We start from the raw sequence: 19,173 nt of genomic DNA, 5'->3' as shown, positions 1-19,173 counted from the left end.
CCCATCACTTTGGTAGTGGTTAATCTTGGTTCCCGAACCAGAACTTTTCAGGCTCATCTCTGTATTTCTTTGTGAATTCCAATCTGGCTTTCCCATTCTTACTGCTGATGAGTGGTTTGCATCTTGTGGTATGGCCTCTATAAATCTTCTTCAAATGATCGATTGTGAGACCTTCACCCCTGCTCTATGGAGGTTGTTGGTGGTCACTGACTGTTGTTTTTGGGTTTTTCTTCACAACTCTCACAATGTTTCTGCCATAGCTGTTGTTGTTTTCCTTGCCTGACCCATTCAGTGTGTGCTGTTCAGTACACCAGTGGATTCTTTCTGTTTCAGGACATTCCAAATTGTTGTATTGGCTATGCCCAATGTTTGTGCAATGCCTCTGATTGATTTTCCCTCTTTTCTCAGCTTCAAAATGGATTGCTTTTCTCCCATAGTCAGCTCTATGATCTTCATGTTTACTTATCCTTTTTAACAACATACGCCTTCACAGGTGAAACTGAAGGCTAAAACCAAGAGTAGATGTTCAGAATTATATATTGTTTAAACAATGAATCTAACAGGACACACCTGGGTAACAATAAACATGTATCATTCACATGTTTCAGTATTTTTGCTAAACTACAAATTGGGTGGTCTGATACAAAATGTGCTATGTTCTTTGTCATTTAACACATCTACATATAAATACAAGGAAATTAAAACTGAAAACCCTCATATCATCTTTAGATCTCAAAACCAAATGTCTTATGTGTAATTGGCCTTGCCATTCCATTAGTTTTCAGAGTGGACTGTATGTGTATGTGTATATATATATATATATATATATATATATATATATATATATATATATATATATATATATATATATATATATACACATACAGTCCACTCTGAAAACTAATATAAAAAACTAATATATATACGTAGCGATTTTTTTGTAATACACATCTCTTCTGCATACATAGGTCCTTGAATTTATTGCCATTGACTGCAAAAACTCTGAGGACATCAATAGGTTACAACTCTATATCAACAAAGTGGTCTTAGATACAGACACATTTCCTTTCATGGAACAAACACTACCACAATGCTACCAGGATGTGGAAAATGCTATTCAGGCCCACTTGGATAGTGGCAACATACCTCAACATGGTGAGTGTCTTCAGTTTCATTAGATGCACTAAGATTAATGTGCTAGTTATATACTCACTCTTGATATTATGCACATTTCAATAGGAATAGTGACTCACGGGGACATCCTGGCACACCTGAAAACTACTCACAATGAATTAGACCTTGATAAGCTGACGGGTATTCTTGAGTACCTGCACAGAACTGGAATTATTTTGTGGTACAGAGACTTGAATGACATGGTGTTCCTTAAGCCATCATTCCTTATCTCATTGTTCAAGGTTTGTTATGAAAAACCCTAGTAACCCCCAGAAAATCTGATTCCTTATATTTGCAGATCTAGCTCTAAATTGATACATTTTATTTTGATACAGGCCATTGTCAGACATGATTTGGCCAGTATGCTGAAAAAGATTTCCAGGAGAGATCTGATGAGAGAGAACTCTCTTGAGAAGCACAGAGACACATGGATTGAGGACTTTGCGAAAAGAGCTATTCTGAGCAATGTGGCTATAAGAATCTTGGTGCATGCAGAACTCAGCCTGTCAGGTGTTAATGATGAAGAGCTGATTGAGGAGATAGTTGGGACCAAGAAGAAGGCCGGGAATCTTATGAGGCTGCTGCAGCACTTTGATGTTTGTCTACCAACCAAAGAAAGTGCTCCACTCAATCCTACAGCCCCAGAGTTTTGTCCAAACAAAAAATGGGAGCCTTCAAACCCTGGTGTGTATGAACCAAATGGAGCCTGTCTATTCCCAAGTTTCCTTCAGAGAGACAATCAGGATGTAATGAAGATGTGGGGACAGGACAACCTGGAAGACATCATTGTCCAAGTTTACTTCCTCCCTGAAATACCTCATGGATTCTTCCATAGGTAATATGTAATATTATTATATATTATAGGCCATTCATAATGATGTCTGTAGTTATTCACCAATCCTTTGTAGTTATTCCCTAGTAGTAGTTATTCCACTTTGTAGTTATTCCCCAATCCTGCACACTCCACATAACAGTTTAATCCAGTTATAAGATGTCAACCCATTTTAATTGGTTGTTGTATCCTTCACTGAAAAATATTTTGTCCTGTTGTTCTCCCTAATGCTAATGTTCAAAATTCTGTCTACTTCATAAAGTTCCTGTATTATTAACAACAAATGCTGAGAGTTAAATAACCCAGACCTTTATGATATGACATAATCCACCTTTTCTGGAGTTATTTGAGGGGAACAGGGTTTTACAAGATTGTATGTGTTATTTCTGTTCCTTATAGGCTGGTAATCAGGATATGCTCGATTTACTCCACCTACTGGATCGGGAAAGAGCAGTGTCTTTTCACCTGTGGAAACAGACGTCTCCTGGTCAGAGAGCAAGCTAGCACTGGGGATCAGTTCACTGAGATCCGGGGCAAACACAGCGATAGTAAGCCATGGTTTACCGTGCTGTGAAAAAGTATTTGCTACCATCCTGATATACTAAATAGTTTTAGATCTTCAAATGAAATAAAACAAAAGCAACCTGAGTAAACACACAATACAGTATATATATATATATATATATATATATATATATATATATATATATATGTTTTTTTTTAATTGAAGCATAAAAAGTTATCCAACACCTATAGCCAGTGTGAAAAACTAATTGCCCCCTTAAACATAAAATCTGTTCGTGCCACCTTTAGCAGCAATGACTGCAACCAAATGCTTCAGATAACTGGAGATCAGTTTTTCACTTGCTTCCAGGACTAGGATTTACTCCTGTGCTTTGGATTATTGTCTTGCTGAATAATCCAGTTGCGCTTGAGTTTCAATTTACAGACTGAAGACCAGACATTCTCCTTAGAGTTAGGGTTTTCTGGTAGAGAGCAGAATTCATGTTTGCCTCAATTATTGGAAGTTGTCCAGGCCCTGAAGCAGCAAAGCATCCCCACACCATCACACTTCCACCAGCATGCTTCACTGTAGGTATGAGGTTCTTTTTATGGAATTCTGTGTTTGGTTTATTCCAGATGTAATGGGACCCCTGTCTTCCAAACAGTTCCACTTTCAACTCATCAGTCCACAGAACATTCTCCCAAAAAGTTTTGACAAAATCCAGATGAGCCTTAAAGTTCTTCTGGGTTAGCAGTGGTTTTCACCTCGCCACTCTTACATGGATGACATTTCTTTTGTTGCTTGCTGGATGAGTTGCTGTGCTCTTGGAGGAATTTTGGAAGGTCGGCCACTTCTGGGAAGGTTCACTACTGTGCCAAGTTTTTCCATTTGGATATAATGCCTCTCACTGTGGTTCTTTGGAGTCCCAGAGCCTTTGAAGTAACTTTGTAACCCTTCCCAGTCTGATGTATTTCAATCACCTTCTTCCTCATTATTTCTGGAAATTCTTTCAACTTTGGCATAGTGTGTTACTGAGTAAGACCATTTAACCAACGTCATGCTGTTGAAAAAATTCTATTTAAGTGTTGATTTGATTGAACAGGGTTTGCAGTAATCTGGTTGCGTCTAGTCCAGCTGAACCCATTCATGAATGCTGTTTCATAGATTTGGGGAATTTGTAATTATGAGGGCAAATACATTTTCACACAGGCCCAGTTGGTATTGGATAACTTTTTTGCTTCAATAAATAACATTATCATTTATAAACGGTATTTTCCTTTGTTTTATATTGAATTTGTTTTCATTTCTGAAACAATTTAGTATGAGAGACACACAAAAACAGAAGAAATCAGGATGGAGGCAAATACTTTTTCACAGCACTGTATGTTATTTTTTTTTTCTTCCATTTTATGCTTAAGGAAGCAAAGGATAGGGAAGACATTTAATTCGCTCAAAATATTTTACTTGCCTGAAACGAAAATGTAAAATAAAAAAGTTTGTTTGATGTAATTAGTATTGTATTAATCATCACACCCTTCATTTGAATGATATTTTGTGCACAGACGATCTAATAAAATAGTAGGATGAATAAATATATTCAAAACAGCTTTTTTAAAATAGCATCTCATACTGGTTCTATACAGACACCACACTGGCAGGTCTATTTTAGTTTACTTAACACAATGTGGATTCAGGCCAGTGTGTGATGATTTTAGCATGTTACAGTAACTGGTGCTCATAGCTTTCTGTTGACTAATACATTAATCACATAGTTTTAATAAAAGATTAAAGCAAATTTTGGAACTAATTCTTGTCTGATCAGCTACCTTTGTGTAAAGTGGGAGATTTTTGTAAATATGATTTTCCCTCTGAACTATTCATTTTAAGGTCTTGATTGTTCCTTGTCTCACACTGATGTTTCTATTGCTTGTTCTTTGATGTATTTCAGTGTCCACCTCAGTAGATATCCAAAAGGCTTGGGACATGATAAAGGTGGTGATGATGCGGCTGGCGCACCTCACGCAGCAGTGGAGAGGCGTGTGCCAGTACGTGCACAGCCCATGTAAACACAAAGGCTGCAAAGCTTACTTCGAATGGGCGGACTGGCAAGACTGGATTGAGCCTTACGCATGTGAAAAATTTAACATGTATGTTATGGTTCTGTGCATTTACTTTTCACTTGATAGTTGCTCTTATTTTCAGTGACTTATAAGTGAGTACAAAGTGGAGCTGTTAAGGGTCATGATTCATGGCCCAACACTGGCTCTTTAGGATTGTAAATCGTTATCTTCCATTCACTAGCACAGCTGATGATGATAACATAAAAAAAAAAAACCCACTACACTTAAACATACTGTCTTAATCATCTGTGAATTTCTTGGTGTGTTTTAAAGGCATCACAATGCTTATCTTCTTTGTTCATTTTAACAGGGATCCAGAGGAAAAAATGACTTGTCGTGAAGGACACACTCGCAGAACTGAACTGCTGTTTCCTGCTAGGTAATCTTTATTATTGAGATGTTTTGATTTGTTTAAATTCTTTCAAAAAACTGCCTACTCTCCTTTTTAAATTCCCAAATCTTGGCTTTTTACAGAAGCTGTGTAGGAACTGACTAAGTTCTAAAGAACTGACATCTGAGAAATGGCACCTGCCTCAAACCCAGCTGTTGTCACTCTCTTCTGGAAAAAAAATATCATAATTAATAATAAGTACAATGAAAGCAATCTTTATATATATGTGTGAGGGTTGGCGGTTCGATTCCCGGCCCACATGACTCCACATGCCCAAGTCTGGTCTGTACTTATATAGTACCTTAGCAGTTCTACAAAGCGCTTTACACTGTATCTCATTCACACACACACTCACACACCAATGGTTGCAGAGCTGCCATGGGGTTCAGTGTCTTGCCCAAAGACACTGAACCCCATGGCAGCTCATGTGGAGTCATGTGGGCTGGGAATCAAACCGCCATATATATATATATACCTTCCACTAATATTTGCACCCTTGTTAAATATGAGCAAAGAAGGCTGTGAAACATTGTCTTTATTGTTCAATTGTTTTGATCTTTTGTTCACAAAAGATTCACAAAAAATATTCACAAAAATAATCTGCTCTCATGGATATCAAACAATTGCAAACATAACACGGGTTTATGCAAAAAAAAAATATATATGTACATCTTTAATATGCAACAATTATTGGCACCCCTATGAATTCATATGAGAAAAATGTATTTGAAGTATATTCCCATTGATATTTATTTATTTTATTTTTTTTGTAATACATCTGGGTGACTAGGAACAGGAACTTGTTCAACCATGACTTCCTGTTTCACAGGGGTATAAATATGAGGTTACACATAGGCCAAATTCCCTTAGTCATTCATAACAATGGGTAAGATCAAGGAATATAGCTGTGATGTGCGGCAAAAGGTTGTTGAGCTTCACAAAATGGGAAGTGTCTATAAGAAAATAGCACAAGCATTGAAAATGCCCATTTCCACCATCAGGACAATAAGAAGTTCCAGTCAACTGGAAATGTTCTGAATCAACCTGGAATTGGACATGTGTCTATATTGTCTCAACGCACTGTGAAGAGGATGGTTCGAGTGGCCAAAAAATCTCCAAGGATCACAGCTGGAGAATTGCAGAAGTTAGTTGCATCTTGGGGTCAGAAAGTCTCCAAAACTACAATCCAAAGTCACCTACATCACCACAAGTTGTTTGGAAGGGTTTCAAGAAACAAGTATCTGCATTTTCAGTTTGCCAGATACTACTGGAACTACTTAAATGGGATCAGGTTCTATGGTCTATAAAACCAAAATAGAGCTTTTATCTTGGCTCAGAGCTGTTATGTTGGCAAAGGGAGGTAGCACAAAATATTGACTAAATGGGTGCCAATAATTGTTGTATACCTATATTTTGGATAAACCGTTGTTGTGTTTGCAATCATTTCATATTCATGATAGCAGAGTACTTTTGTGAATTTTTTGAACAAAGGTTATATATATATATATATATATATATATATATATATATATATATATATATATATATATATATATATATATATATATACACACACACACACACACACACACACACACACACACAATAGAATTCATGAATGTTATTGTTATAGAAAAACAAATGTAACTTGTGAAATTTTTCCTATGTGGGATTGAAGAAGCCTTTAAGCATTTGCTAAGAGAATATCCAGTCAGTAGAGGGTGCTGTTTGCTTGATTAAAGTCTTGGGTGTTTGTATTACATTTCTTCTTTTGGAAGTGTGTTTACCTATATTTATTTAATAAAGAAGAAAGAATAATTCAGCTGTGTATAACAATATCTATTGAGGAGCGATTTATTCGCTATTCTGTAGTACATGATTTCTTATGTTTTATGCAGAATGACGGTTTTGGTGCAAAATTGAACTGCTACACAGGCATTCATATTAGTTGGTTGCATTAAGTCCACTTATTTTGGCCCTGTGCAAACCTGCTTAGACATGGGCCACTTGGGGTCCCCTGTAGCACTTGCTGTTGCCATAACTGATCATATTTAGCTGGAATCATTTGCCATCTATATAGGGTGTTAAGACATAAAGGTGCATGAGTTAAGATTAGTGAGTTTTTTTTCAGGATTAGATATTAGTTCAGTAGGTAGGTTCAATATTTGAATGAATTTTTGTTTTTAGACTCCTTGGGCCTGCCCCCCCATTCCAACCCATGCTCACAATTTTCTAAACCCCCCCCCCCCCCCCCATGCATTTTGTGTGTATAAAACTAAACAAATAAAAAATTCTACAAACAGAGTTTCAATATTGTAAAGAAAATGTATTACAGGTTCACCATATCTTAAAAATGAATACATTTATAAATTCTCCCCAAAAAGTAATTGAATAAACAAAATCTTTCTTTGATCTGGGGAAAATGATCGACTGAAACATAATGAGCTCGGTATAAGCACTTGATGCATCATTTTACCTGGACATAGAGTTCCAAAGTCGGCTAAAACGATCATTAAAATGAACAAGTTGATAAAGCCAAAAGCTTCCTCCAACTAACTAAGCTATTTTTTTTATCCACCTGTCTGTTTCTTGCCTCAGTACTGGACAATGCTGGTGCATATCTGTGGTGTTCTTTCAAAAATAAAACAATTTCACCAGCTTTTAACAACAGTGTGGCTATAGGCTAGTTTTTGGCAGTGGTGGTTTAGCATTAAGGCTCTGGGTTACTGATCGGATGGTCTGGAGTTCAAACCCCAGCACTGCCAAGCTGCCATTGTTGGGCCCTTGAGCAAGGCCCTTAACCCTCTCTGCTTCAGGGGCAGTGTATCATGGCTGACCCTGCGCTCTGTCCCCATCTTCCTGACATGCTGGGGTATGCGAAGAAAAGAATTTCACTGTGCATATGTATATTTGACCAATAAAGACTCATTACCATTATCAGTTTAAATATAGGATGGCTGTGCTTGGATTTCTGAAATCTAGCTCTTAGATAAGCATCACCTCTTGGCAGGTGCTGATTTATTGTATTTGGTAATTAATAACCATAACATTTCACTTATCCTGAGTGACATCATCTAATCATGTTACTGTAGTACTCTGCTTGTTACGTTCGCTAGCAATGGAGCTCTGTATATAGGCTGGCTCATGTTAGCATTTTAGCATTTAGCTTTTACCCACTTGGCCATTCAGCAGCGTGATAGGCAAGTTATTGGACTAGAAATAAGTTAAATTCGACTCATGATGATTAAGTCCAGAGTGACTCCACTGTCCTGTTAATAATTCATAACAAGTTCTCAGCGATTTTTCAGCTTTTATCATGATTAGCACAGCTGCATAGTCACAGTGGGAGAAATAAGTATTGGACGTGTCAACATTTTTTTCAGTAAATATATTTCCAATGAGGCTATTCACATGAAATTTTCACCAGACTTTGGTATTAACTCAAGAAATCCACACATATAAAGAAATCCAAACATTAAAGATTAATACTTTTCATACGTAGGCCGAAAGATAGAAGGAAAGGCTAGAGACTGTCCTTAGTATATTGTGATTGAGAGAAAATATGACATTTTAACTCAACTATTTTCAAACTTGAAAACACAAATGTTTGGGGTTTTGTTTCATTTAGACAGCTCCATCACATCATTTCCATTCAATAACTGCAGTTACTATAGCAGGCAGCATGGTGGTGCAGTGGTGCAGTGGATAGAGTTGCCAGTTTACAGCTCTAGGGTCCTGGGCTCAATCCTGAGTCTGGGTTACTGTCTTTGCAGAATTTTGCTCAGTCTCCCAATGTTCATGTGGGTTTCCTCTTGGGTTCTCTGGTTTCATCCAACCTCCCGAATACATGCAGATAGGTGGATTGGCTGCACTAAGTTGCCCCAAATGGTGAATGTGTGTGTGAATGCACAGGGAATTCTCCTGACTTGTGCAAAGTGTTCCCGGGATAGGCAATCCTGACCAGGATAAAGTGGATAAACAGATGGATGGATGGATGGATAGACAGACAGACAGTCAGACAGACAGGTGTGTAGGTAGGTAGGTAGATAGATAAATAGATAGACAGACAGACAGACAGACAGACAGACAATTAAAAGCCCAAAGGCATATTTCCATTGCGGTCCTCTAGAAAATGTCAGATGTCAGATTGTAGTAGTCAAGCAGGCAAGAGAGTGTATGAGAAATTGCAATAAAACAAAAAAAAACTTCACAATATCACAAGTTATTTACCATTTCTTCAATGCATACTTAAAGCTATCTCCACTTGTAACTCCACTTGTAAGAGAAACAGGAAGTTTATTCCACGTAACAGTTGCTGTATATTAAATTAATTATTTTACCCACTAAACTATTGAATATAAAAGGCAGAATATTTATTATACTCCATCTGCTTAAATAGTTGTAAAGGTCTCTTAACAAATTAATTCCTATAGGTTAAAATAATTACGTAGATATTTGGGAATTAATTTATTAAGAAGTTTATGATTAATTCTCAACTTCTTTTTATGTAAACTTTTCTCTAGAGGAAGAAAGTTGAGTTTTTGTCAATGTTTACTTTCAAATGCATCCAGTATTTTATTTTATTGTTTAATTTTTAAATACTCCACTAATCAGCTTGTTTTGGGCTATCTGAAGTCTCTTATTATTGGACTGAGCAGAACTGCTTTACCAGAAATTGGCTGCAGTAACAAAATGGCCTTGAATTAATGCCCCAGCCAAAGTTTTTAAAGCTGACACATCTAGTAATGCAGCTTTCCTAGCTAGAAATTTGTTTATTTGGGCAATTTTAAAGTTTAAATTTTTAATTTCTTTTAAAAGCATTTTAAAGTAATGCTTTACGGGACATTACCTCCCCAGATAAATTATTATATGAGAGAACCTAAATAATTTATTAATAATTTATCGTTCATTTAATAAAAGTTAGAACCTGTCCTACCTTGACTGTCAATCCAGTGAGTTCTTTGACCCTTACTGTAGTTAACCCTAAATTAAGGGACAATTTATTGTCGACAACCAAATTGAATCTTTTTGAAGCTCGCGACTCAATCAATTTTCTTACTTAAGCTAATGCAGCAGCATCAGCATATAGAAAAAGATCTCATGAGCAAGTTGCTTTAAAATCATTATTATAAAACAAGAAAATTAATAGAACATGAATATTTCCTTGTGGAACTCCACAACATACTTATGACTTCTGCATGTCCCATTTTTGTCTACGCTTTGAGATCATCCAGTGAGATAAGATTTAAGCCACTCATTGGCCATCTCACTAAAGCCTAACACTTGTAATTTATACAGCAAAATGCTATGGCCATGCCACAGAAATGCCCAATATCTATTTTCCTTCTTATAAGATCTGTGAAATACAACAGAGAACAAGTTTCCATGGAGTGGTATCTTCTGTATCCAGACTGAAGCTCATACAGTATACTATTCCTTGAAATGTATTCCTCAATCTGTTCATAAATAACCCTGGACAAAATGCACGGAAGTAATTCTGGCCTTCTATCTTACTGCCTTTTATTTTAAAAAAGTCTTGCAGTCTCAAATGCCACTGTCCATTATCCTTTCCTTGTTTTACATTTACATTTTACATTTATTCATTCAGCAGACGCTTTTATCCAAAGCGACTTACAAATGAGAAAATACAAGCAAAGCGATATATCAAGCAGAGAACAATACAAGTAGTGCTACCATACAAGATCCATTAATTGAGTTCCAGAAGAAGCAAAGTGCACAGAGTAGAGGTGTAAGTGCCAGAGTAGATTTATTTATTTATTTATTTATTTTATGGGTTGGTTAGGTGTATTCCACCACTGAAGTTAGTTTGAATGTTCTTGAAAGGGACCTTGAGCCATGCTGAGTAGGTACTACTAAGCGTCGGTCGTTGATTGATCGCAGATTGCATGAGGGAATGTAAGCCTTCAGGAGAGAGTTGAGGTAGGTGGGTGCTGTTCGGGACAAGGTCTTGTAGGTGAGCATCAAGGCGTTGAATTTGATGCGGGCAGCTACAGGAAGCCAGTGGAGGGAGATGAAGGGGGGTGTAACATGGGCCTGGTTGAAGATGAGGCGTGCTGCTGCATTCTGAATCATTTGAAGGGGGTTGATGGATAAATAAATAATATGTGTAACACAAGGAGCAATGACATTTGCAAAGTCTCTTAGAAAGCTAACAAGAATAATATCTAAACAGACATCTAAGGTTCACTTAACATCTTACAGATCTTGGCCTCATTAAGTACTTACTTTGTGAGTAAGAGTAGTCATTATATCCAGAGTAGATACCATGATGATCATAATAAGTTTGTACTTGCTGTTCATTATAAATACTTGAATGTCTAGAAAGTTGTTCAACTAAATTGGTAGCAACTGTTGTAAAATAAGTATTTAAATATTCAGCCACCTACTTTTTTATCAGAAGTAATCTTACCATGAATATCTAAACCAACTTTTGTAGTTTTAGTTATTGACTGCTAACTGTATCCTAACCCCTTTAGTGTCTTCCAAAACTTTTTAGGCCCATCATTATATTCAATTGCTTTTTTCTTAAAAAAATAAATAAATAAATAAAATAAAAGGATTTTTTGGCTTCCATAATCATAGAAGCTCTTTGCTTCATTTAGTAATTTCTTATATTGTGCATAACTGTAATCGTCCTTTTTGTACTTGAACCATCCATCCATCCATCCATCTTCTATACCGCTTTATCCTTTTCAGGGTCCATGCATGTCTTTGAACTGGGGGAGGAAATGGGAGTACCCGGAGGAAACCCCAACAGCATGGGGAGAACACGCAAACTCCGCACACACAGAGCAGCGGTGGAAATTGAACCCCCAAATCTGGCGGTGTGAGGCGAACGTGCTAACCACTAAGCCACTGTGCGCCCTGTACTTGAACCTTTTTGTTAATTTTTTCACGCAATGGCGACATCAGTACACTCCATCACATCTGACCATCTGACTGATTTTACCCACAATCTGACCAATTTTACCCCAGTATGTCTTGATAATCCACTAATACCTCTGACAAAAATGGAGGAACATACCGTTCCCGTGCTATTTGCTGTTCTTTTTTCCTGGTGCTATTGACAGCCTATATATATATATATAAATGTATATAGGCTGTCAATAGCACCAGGAAAAAAGAACAGCAAATAGCACGGCGAACGATATGTTGCTCCAGAGAGAGAGTGAGAGAGAGAGCGAGAGAGATAATTTGGCAGCATCTTCATCTTCTGATAGACCGTAACTGGGCTAAAATGGAAGGACCCACATGGGGGTTGGGGTTTGGGATGGATGTCACAGAATGTTAGCTGTATTGCTGTTGTCACTTTATCTAAAATTAATCTTTGATTAGTGTTGAATGAATAACGTGTTTCTGCTTAAAAATTAACAATCTTACTGTAAACCCCAAAAGGTGCTATCTTTCTCTTCATGGGCATTGTAATCCTCCACATTGTAAGCCCCTTTATGGTGCCCCTGGCCTTAGTCTACTGGCAACCTAAAGATGATCAGTTATGTATTTAACTTAGAATATGGTCATTGGACAATATGGAATCAAATATGCATTATACCAAACAATACTTTTCCTGTCACTGGTGGTGCCATGAAGGATGCGTGTTTTTGTACCTTTAGTATGTATCTTTTCTTTAGTGAAGTGCATGTGGTGTACCTTGAATTAGCTTTTAGAGTACAGTCTAAAAATGACTGGTTTTAAAATAACCCAATTTGGGTCAATTTTGAAAACCAGTGAATAGACGAAATGGAGTAAAGCAGTGAGGGTGGGTTAGGAGGTTGACCCAACTTGTGGGTAAAAATGACTACATTACTGAGCTGTAGACAGACATTCAAGATTTTATGGTTACAGTGTGTGCATGGTGAATTCCTTCTTTGTCCATATCAGCACAAACGAATCTTCAGGCAGTGCTTTTTCTCTCCAAAAACACCTGAAAAGCAGCCTTACTTAACTAAATCATGATAACTTTATATCATATCCACATACAGTTAGAAATCATGAGCAACGGATATGAAAAGCAAGATCTGAAGGAACCTGACTGCTAGCTGATAATCCAAGACAATGTTACAGAGGAAACACAAGGTCATAGAAGTAACATGAATAGGTATGTAGCAGCCCAAAATTTATTTAAAGTACTCTTATAACTGTAAATATAATTTTTAGCTATTCTTTAAAATGTCCTTACATTTCTTATTTATTACAAGAAGCCAACTTGTGCCATTTTTTTTTTATCTGGCATACTTCTTGTCAGCAGGCTAACACTGGCTATTAGGCCAAACTAAACATGTTCTTTCCTATGCAGAAGCAGAATGTTGAAATGTTGAACTAGTTTAAGTACTGTAAGTTAAATGTGAACAAAACGTACATTTCTTGCAGTTACAGATGATTTCTTTTCTTTTCTTTTTTTATTAAAGACTTTTCCTTGTTGTCGCTGTCTCCACAATCACAATGGAAGATTCCAGAAAACCCAGCCTTCTGAGTTGCCCATTATAAATTACTAATTTTGGGTCACATAGACCCAACAAGCTAAACCCAGAAACCCAGAGGTGTAAAAAAATAAGCCACCAGTTTTTGACTGTAGTGGTCCTTGAGGTCCAATTGTGCACCTTTAATGACATTTTTTTTTTTTTTTTTAAAGGCTCCATGATAAAGGCACAGGACATGATGGCATCAACCGAGCAACAAGGAAAAGTTTGGTATCTAAGTGTAGAGGTTCATAATATCACAAATGATGCAATTTAAAGGTCTAAACTGGCAATCGAGGGCAAAACCGTATCTTAAAACATTACAAGTTTGGCTACAATATGAGGAATTCACTTCCGACAACAGTGTGACGCGTTCCCTATTTGGACGGCTCGTGCGTGTGGCGCCCAATAGATTCTTTTGAAATCGTCAAAGCCACGCGCCCGGCTCGCGAAGCCAGTGCTGGGGGAGCCGTTGAGTGGAGGGCGGAGTTTTCTCGGTGGAGCGTGCAGCTCCCGGGGCGGGAGGCGGAGGGGGGTGCGAGGGGTGTATGTGTCTGTGTGCATGTTGAAAAGGGACCGCGTGTCGCCCGTCACTTTCACATCGGTTGTTGAACAGGTGCCACCAACATCCAACAAAATTCCACTCGCGTTCCGGTTGAGCGAGCCACGCGAAAGGCACGAGAGCGGTGTATAGACACGTTTGTTCTTCACTCTCGCGTCCCACGCAACTTTGTCGCTGCATATTTTTTTTTTTTTAATTGTTTTCTTTTTCTTGTTGCTGTGGTTTCATGTATTTTACGGAAATGGAGATCACAAAGACACAAATAAGTCCTTGCGCGTACCGTTTACAGATTTCGGACAGCTTTGCTCCTCTACAGAAAGCGACAAGTCCGCGCAGCCCGGAGCGCGCGCTGCTGAAAAGGCAGGGTTGCAGCAGCCCGGAGCGCCTGAGGTGCACGCGCAGGCTGAGCTTCGGAGCTCTTGGGCTCGGCGTCGCTCAGCAGCAGCCAGTGGCTGTGGCGAGGCGAAACGAGCGAGAGAGGAACAGGGTGAAACAGGTCAACATGGGCTTCCAGACTCTCCGCCAGCACGTGCCCAACGGCGCGGCCAACAAGAAGATGAGCAAAGTGGAGACGCTGCGCTCGGCTGTGGAGTACATCCGCGCGCTCCAGCGACTTTTGGACGAGCACGACGCCGTGTCCGCTGCGTTCCGGTGCGGAGTCCCGTCTCCCACGGTCTCGAGCGCGTGCTCTGCTGGTCCAGAGTCCCCCCGCTCCGCCTGCTCCTCTGACGAGAGCGGATACGAGCATCTAAACTCGGAAGACCAGGAGCTGCTGGACTTCGCCGCATGGTTCAACGGGTTCTAGTCACAGGTGAATAAGCGAGCCCTGTTCAAACTGCGGGTTTAAACAGCTGAACCTGTGCATGACCGCGAGAGAGGTTTAACAGTTTCCAGGCAAAACAAATATTCAGAATTTCTTCAAAAACTTTAAGCGAGTGCAGATAGTATACAAGTAATGGTGAAGATGCGTTATGTCCTATCAACAGCAGGGAATTTAATTACTTATTGAGAATGATTCTGTTTTCACTGCATGATTAAGCAATAGTGTTGATGAAGGTTACATTTATAAATACACCTAAATGTTGTCCACCCAACACAATTTCAACGCTGACCTTACAATTATGCATGTCTATTTTAAAGCACTGTGTACTCCACGACACTAATTCAACCTTTATTTCTGCTCCAGGTGTGTTTGTTCCTGTGGTGGTGCTGAAAAGAACAGCGGTTTCGCCGATGTTCACTTCCGGATCGCGCGTTAAATCAAAACGCGACACACGCGCGAGGAAAGTTCCGGGCGGCGCGCGCAACGCAAAAGTAACTTCCACTTGTGCTCTTTAGCCACGCGACCTCAAGCCCAAAAGCCCAGACATCTCCTAGTGTGATTACCAGAACATCTGGAGAATATGCGTGGCGAATATTGATCTTTACTCAGAGACTTCCAACCTCTATTATATATATATTTTTGGCCAACTGAGTGCAGAGACCTGAGGGAAAAATAAATAAAGAAGGCGCACTGCTGCGTTGTAGCCATTAAAAAAAAAAATAAGACCGCTTTTTTTTTTGGTGCTGGTAGAACTGTACGTTTGTAAATACTAAATCTGCATTTGTGCAGGCAAAAAAGTGAATTATAATAGATATTGCATTCACATTACACAAGCAGTGGGGGTTTCTTTCATATTTGATTAATGGCTTTTATATAAAAGTGTGCACTTGTGACTTTTTATACAAACCTGTGTTGTTTTATATAGAGAATGCTTATTTTATGTAAAAAATAAAGATGCTATTTATTCAGAAATGGTTGTGTTACTGATTCACTGTATATTTGAAACTATTCCGTTAGAAATATAGCCTGTGAATATCAGAAAACATAAATGAGGTTAAATGATCATTTACGAATCACAAACCTCAGACTTAATGCACAAACATGGAACCTTGGATAAAACCTTTGGTGGAAAATAAGTTGAAGAGTTGCTGAGCTGATAAGCAGCACTGAGACAAAACTATGATTATATTGTTAAAATTTTGTAATAAAGCTCTGAATGAGCAAATTGTGATTTAATCTATAATGCTCAAAAAGCATTTATTTATATGTTGGAACTGGACACAATTTTTTTTTTTTTTTGCATTGAAATAAAGTCAACATATTTCAGTTTCAGTGCATTAAACTTATCTGAAAGCCAAATCTAATACCCAGCATTCAATAAATCAACTAAGCTATCAGTGCTCTGTAGCATGAGTCTAAAAGCTGCATTGAAATAAGACTGTGTGCCATGGGGGGATGAGTTTATCAGCTCCTCAAATCACTTTCAGTGGCCATTTGTGAAAATCATTCATGCTGGTCTCGCATTGCCTGACATTTCAAAAGGAGACACTCTGCATCGTGTCAGCATGGTTTAATTGATGGCACAATTTATTACGTCCCAGAAAAGTGAGAGCTGACTGGGAACGGGAAGAATTGGCACGACCTTGAGATACTCTGCCTCGCCGGTTAATTTTTAAATAGACAGCAAAAAGTTGAAGTTCAAAGCGATTTACAGCACATGAATAGCTTTATAGTGTAACCAATCTGTCTGGAAAGGCTGACAGAGACAGTGAATAGAAAACACTAGAAGACTGATATTGATAAACTGTTTTGGAGGGATTCCAAGTGGACTTCATCAGGGAGCTGTATATGGTTGCATGCAACACGTTTGCTTTAAGTGCTCCCTTTTCACTGTTTGCATGTATGTTGTGTCTTGGCTGAATGGCCACAATGGTAGAATAGTTTCATTAATCGAGGACCAAGAAAGTAACAGTAAAGTCATCAGGAAATCTCATGTCTAGGTGTTAATGTGTTGGCATATAAAATGATTTGTGGGTATATGTATCTGTATAAATATACTGTATATTTTATGGAGATGTGTAAAAGTTTAGCCAAGTACACAAAGCTTACAGAGAAACAGGATATTTGGGATAAAAATCTGCACTTTGCTTGCACAACTATTAAAGGACTTTTGTCCAAAGTTTTCTGTTTCTCGAGAATATTTGTGCTTAACATTTATCACATCCACAGTAATTACTTAGCTACACTGTATATATGTATGTATGTATGTATGTATGTATATATATATATATATATATATATATATATATATATATATATATATATATATATATATATATATATATATAACTACAGTATACTTCTGTAATTACAGATGTAGTAAAAATTAAGCTTAATACATATGTTTTGGATAAAAGACCTTTATCAACTGTGCAAGCAAAGTGCTTCTGGGGGAAGTATACATTTATGTATTTGTGTATGTGCAGTATGTGTATACATAGGAAGTCACACAGAAACAGTATGTTTGGAACTCAAATCTGCGCTTTGGTTGCATGGCTATTCTGTTTCTCCAGAATATTTGTTGACTTTTCTTAACTTTTACTACATCTACAGTAATTACTTAGGTGTACTGTATGTAAGTGTGCACATATGTGTTTGTGTGTGTGTCTACATATGTGTTTGCACGCATGTGTGTGCGTGTGTGTGTGTGTGCATGTATATATAAAACAACAATATAAGTAACAACAATATACTTCAGTAATTATAGTACATTCAACTGTGCAAGTTCAAGCGTTTCTGAGAGAAGTACTGTATATGTATTTGTGTATGTATATGTATAGGTAGGAAGTGACTACAGTGTACTTCTCTAATAATTGTAGAAAAGGGTAGTAAAAATAATTGTAGTAAACAGTTTTCAGAGAAATAGGATGTTTTGAAGTGATAATAGACTTTTGTCCAAAAAAAAAGATAGGACTTTTGTCCTATCTTGTTTCTCTGTACACATTGTGAACTGTGCTTAATTTTTACATAACTACTTGCACATATATTTACATATGTATGTGTATGTACATGCATATATGTATACCGTGTATATTTACAGTATATGGATATGTGTATGTACACTTATATATATGTAAATGTAATCATTTGCATTTTTGTGGCTGCAAACACTTTGATAGCCCTGTTATCATTACCCAATCCTACAGCACTGCTTGGACGCTGAATAGTCTTTGCATAAGTGACACAAAAACACTTTTGTTCCAATGGCCGCACCGTATTCATCATGCCGTGTCTTCGAGACAAATCAGATCGGTTGTTTCAGGCTCTTTGATGTTGCTCTAATGTGCAAGTGGCAAGAGAACTTCAGCCTCTACTGCCTATTTGCAGCACTTGGAGCAGGGGGTCCCTTTAATCTGTGAAAGAGTAAATTCATAAAAACGCTGCTCCTATGAAAACAATCAGGCTGATTGACACTACTTTACAGAGGAGCAAACAAAGGCCTGATTTATGCCTGATGCCAAATGAATGAGATGAGCGTGGGTTTCATTCAAACAAATTTTAATCTCTCTCTCCCTGCATGCCTTCCTTATAGACTCTCTGCAGTACCTCTGTTTGTTCCCCCCCTCCCACTCCCGAGTGCTTTATTTGAGTGTGTGTGTATATACGAGGCCATTCTACTTTGGCAGAACAACTAATTGTGGCTTGCCAGACAGGAGCTGGTGCTTTTCTACCATAGAAAGTTTCAGTATGGATGGAGACCGGAGTGAATTTTAATAAATCTCTGAAAAAACCAACGAGATCTCTATTGTATAAGAGAGTATTGAATTATATGACTTGTAATTTAAAAATCTGTGCATCTTTTTTCTTTCTTTTTATGAAGGCTTCTGGTCATCCAGCACATCAACTACTTGGTATCGCTGTCACTCTTGTATATTTTTAAGCACCTGTCAGAGCACTGTATCTGTCCATCTCTCAGGTATTTGCTTGTAATTGATTGCAGAGCATACTTCTTAATTTGCCCATTGCAATACAGCCATATTGTGCACAAACACGGAGATAAGGAGGCTTCTTGATATGCATCACATGACAATCAATATTTGCCTTTAGACGACTCTTTTGATTCTTTCTTCTCTCTGTCTGTCTCATGCACACTCTTTGATTATGCTGTGTGATTGTGTGCAGAGCAGATGATTTATTCTCACTGACTGTGCATGCTAAAAGCGGTCTTAAATTACCCACGCACCCTCCTCACACGCTCCTTTCTACACACAATAGCTGACGGTCTTG

General features: G+C 38.0%; 2 protein-coding genes across 3 annotated transcripts in view; both read left to right on the top strand.

Annotated features, from left to right (window-relative positions):
• The window catches only part of si:ch211-210p4.6 (malignant fibrous histiocytoma-amplified sequence 1), a 16,962-nt gene extending 4,927 nt beyond the window's left edge, over positions 1 to 12,035 (top strand). Inside the window, exons 4-10 of one of the 2 annotated variants that reach the window (XM_053617011.1) lie at positions 969 to 1,155; positions 1,240 to 1,415; positions 1,509 to 2,008; positions 2,405 to 2,553; positions 4,459 to 4,657; positions 4,941 to 5,009; positions 11,739 to 12,035. In XM_053617011.1, the coding sequence (XP_053472986.1) occupies positions 969 to 1,155; positions 1,240 to 1,415; positions 1,509 to 2,008; positions 2,405 to 2,553; positions 4,459 to 4,657; positions 4,941 to 5,009; positions 11,739 to 11,757 (1,299 nt within the window). In that variant the 3' untranslated portion in view covers positions 11,758 to 12,035. Of the gene's footprint in view, positions 1 to 968; positions 1,156 to 1,239; positions 1,416 to 1,508; positions 2,009 to 2,404; positions 2,554 to 4,458; positions 4,658 to 4,940; positions 5,010 to 5,104; positions 6,507 to 11,738 lie in introns of those variants that run through there. The other variant, XM_053617010.1, reaches the window with a different exon arrangement.
• A 623-nt stretch (positions 12,036 to 12,658) lies between these two features.
• On the top strand, positions 12,659 to 15,912 carry ascl1b (achaete-scute family bHLH transcription factor 1b). The gene is made up of 2 exons (XM_053617056.1): positions 12,659 to 14,874; positions 15,250 to 15,912. Exon 1 carries the CDS (start codon positions 14,290 to 14,292, stop codon positions 14,866 to 14,868), a length of 579 nt encoding a protein of 192 aa, XP_053473031.1. The 5' UTR covers positions 12,659 to 14,289; the 3' UTR covers positions 14,869 to 14,874; positions 15,250 to 15,912.
• The last annotated feature ends 3,261 nt before the right edge of the window (positions 15,913 to 19,173 follow it).

This window comes from Ictalurus furcatus, chromosome 27 (assembly GCF_023375685.1).
Source record: "Ictalurus furcatus strain D&B chromosome 27, Billie_1.0, whole genome shotgun sequence".
NCBI lineage: Eukaryota > Metazoa > Chordata > Actinopteri > Siluriformes > Ictaluridae > Ictalurus > Ictalurus furcatus.
The sequence above is the reverse complement of the archived record's forward strand: the minus strand, read 5'-3'. Positions and strand labels throughout refer to the sequence as shown.

What these genes read in the sequence shown, in the direction of transcription:
- ascl1b (XM_053617056.1), top strand. Translation starts at nt 14,290, where the DNA reads ATGTATTTTACGGAAATGGAGATCACAAAGACACAAATAAGTCCTTGC.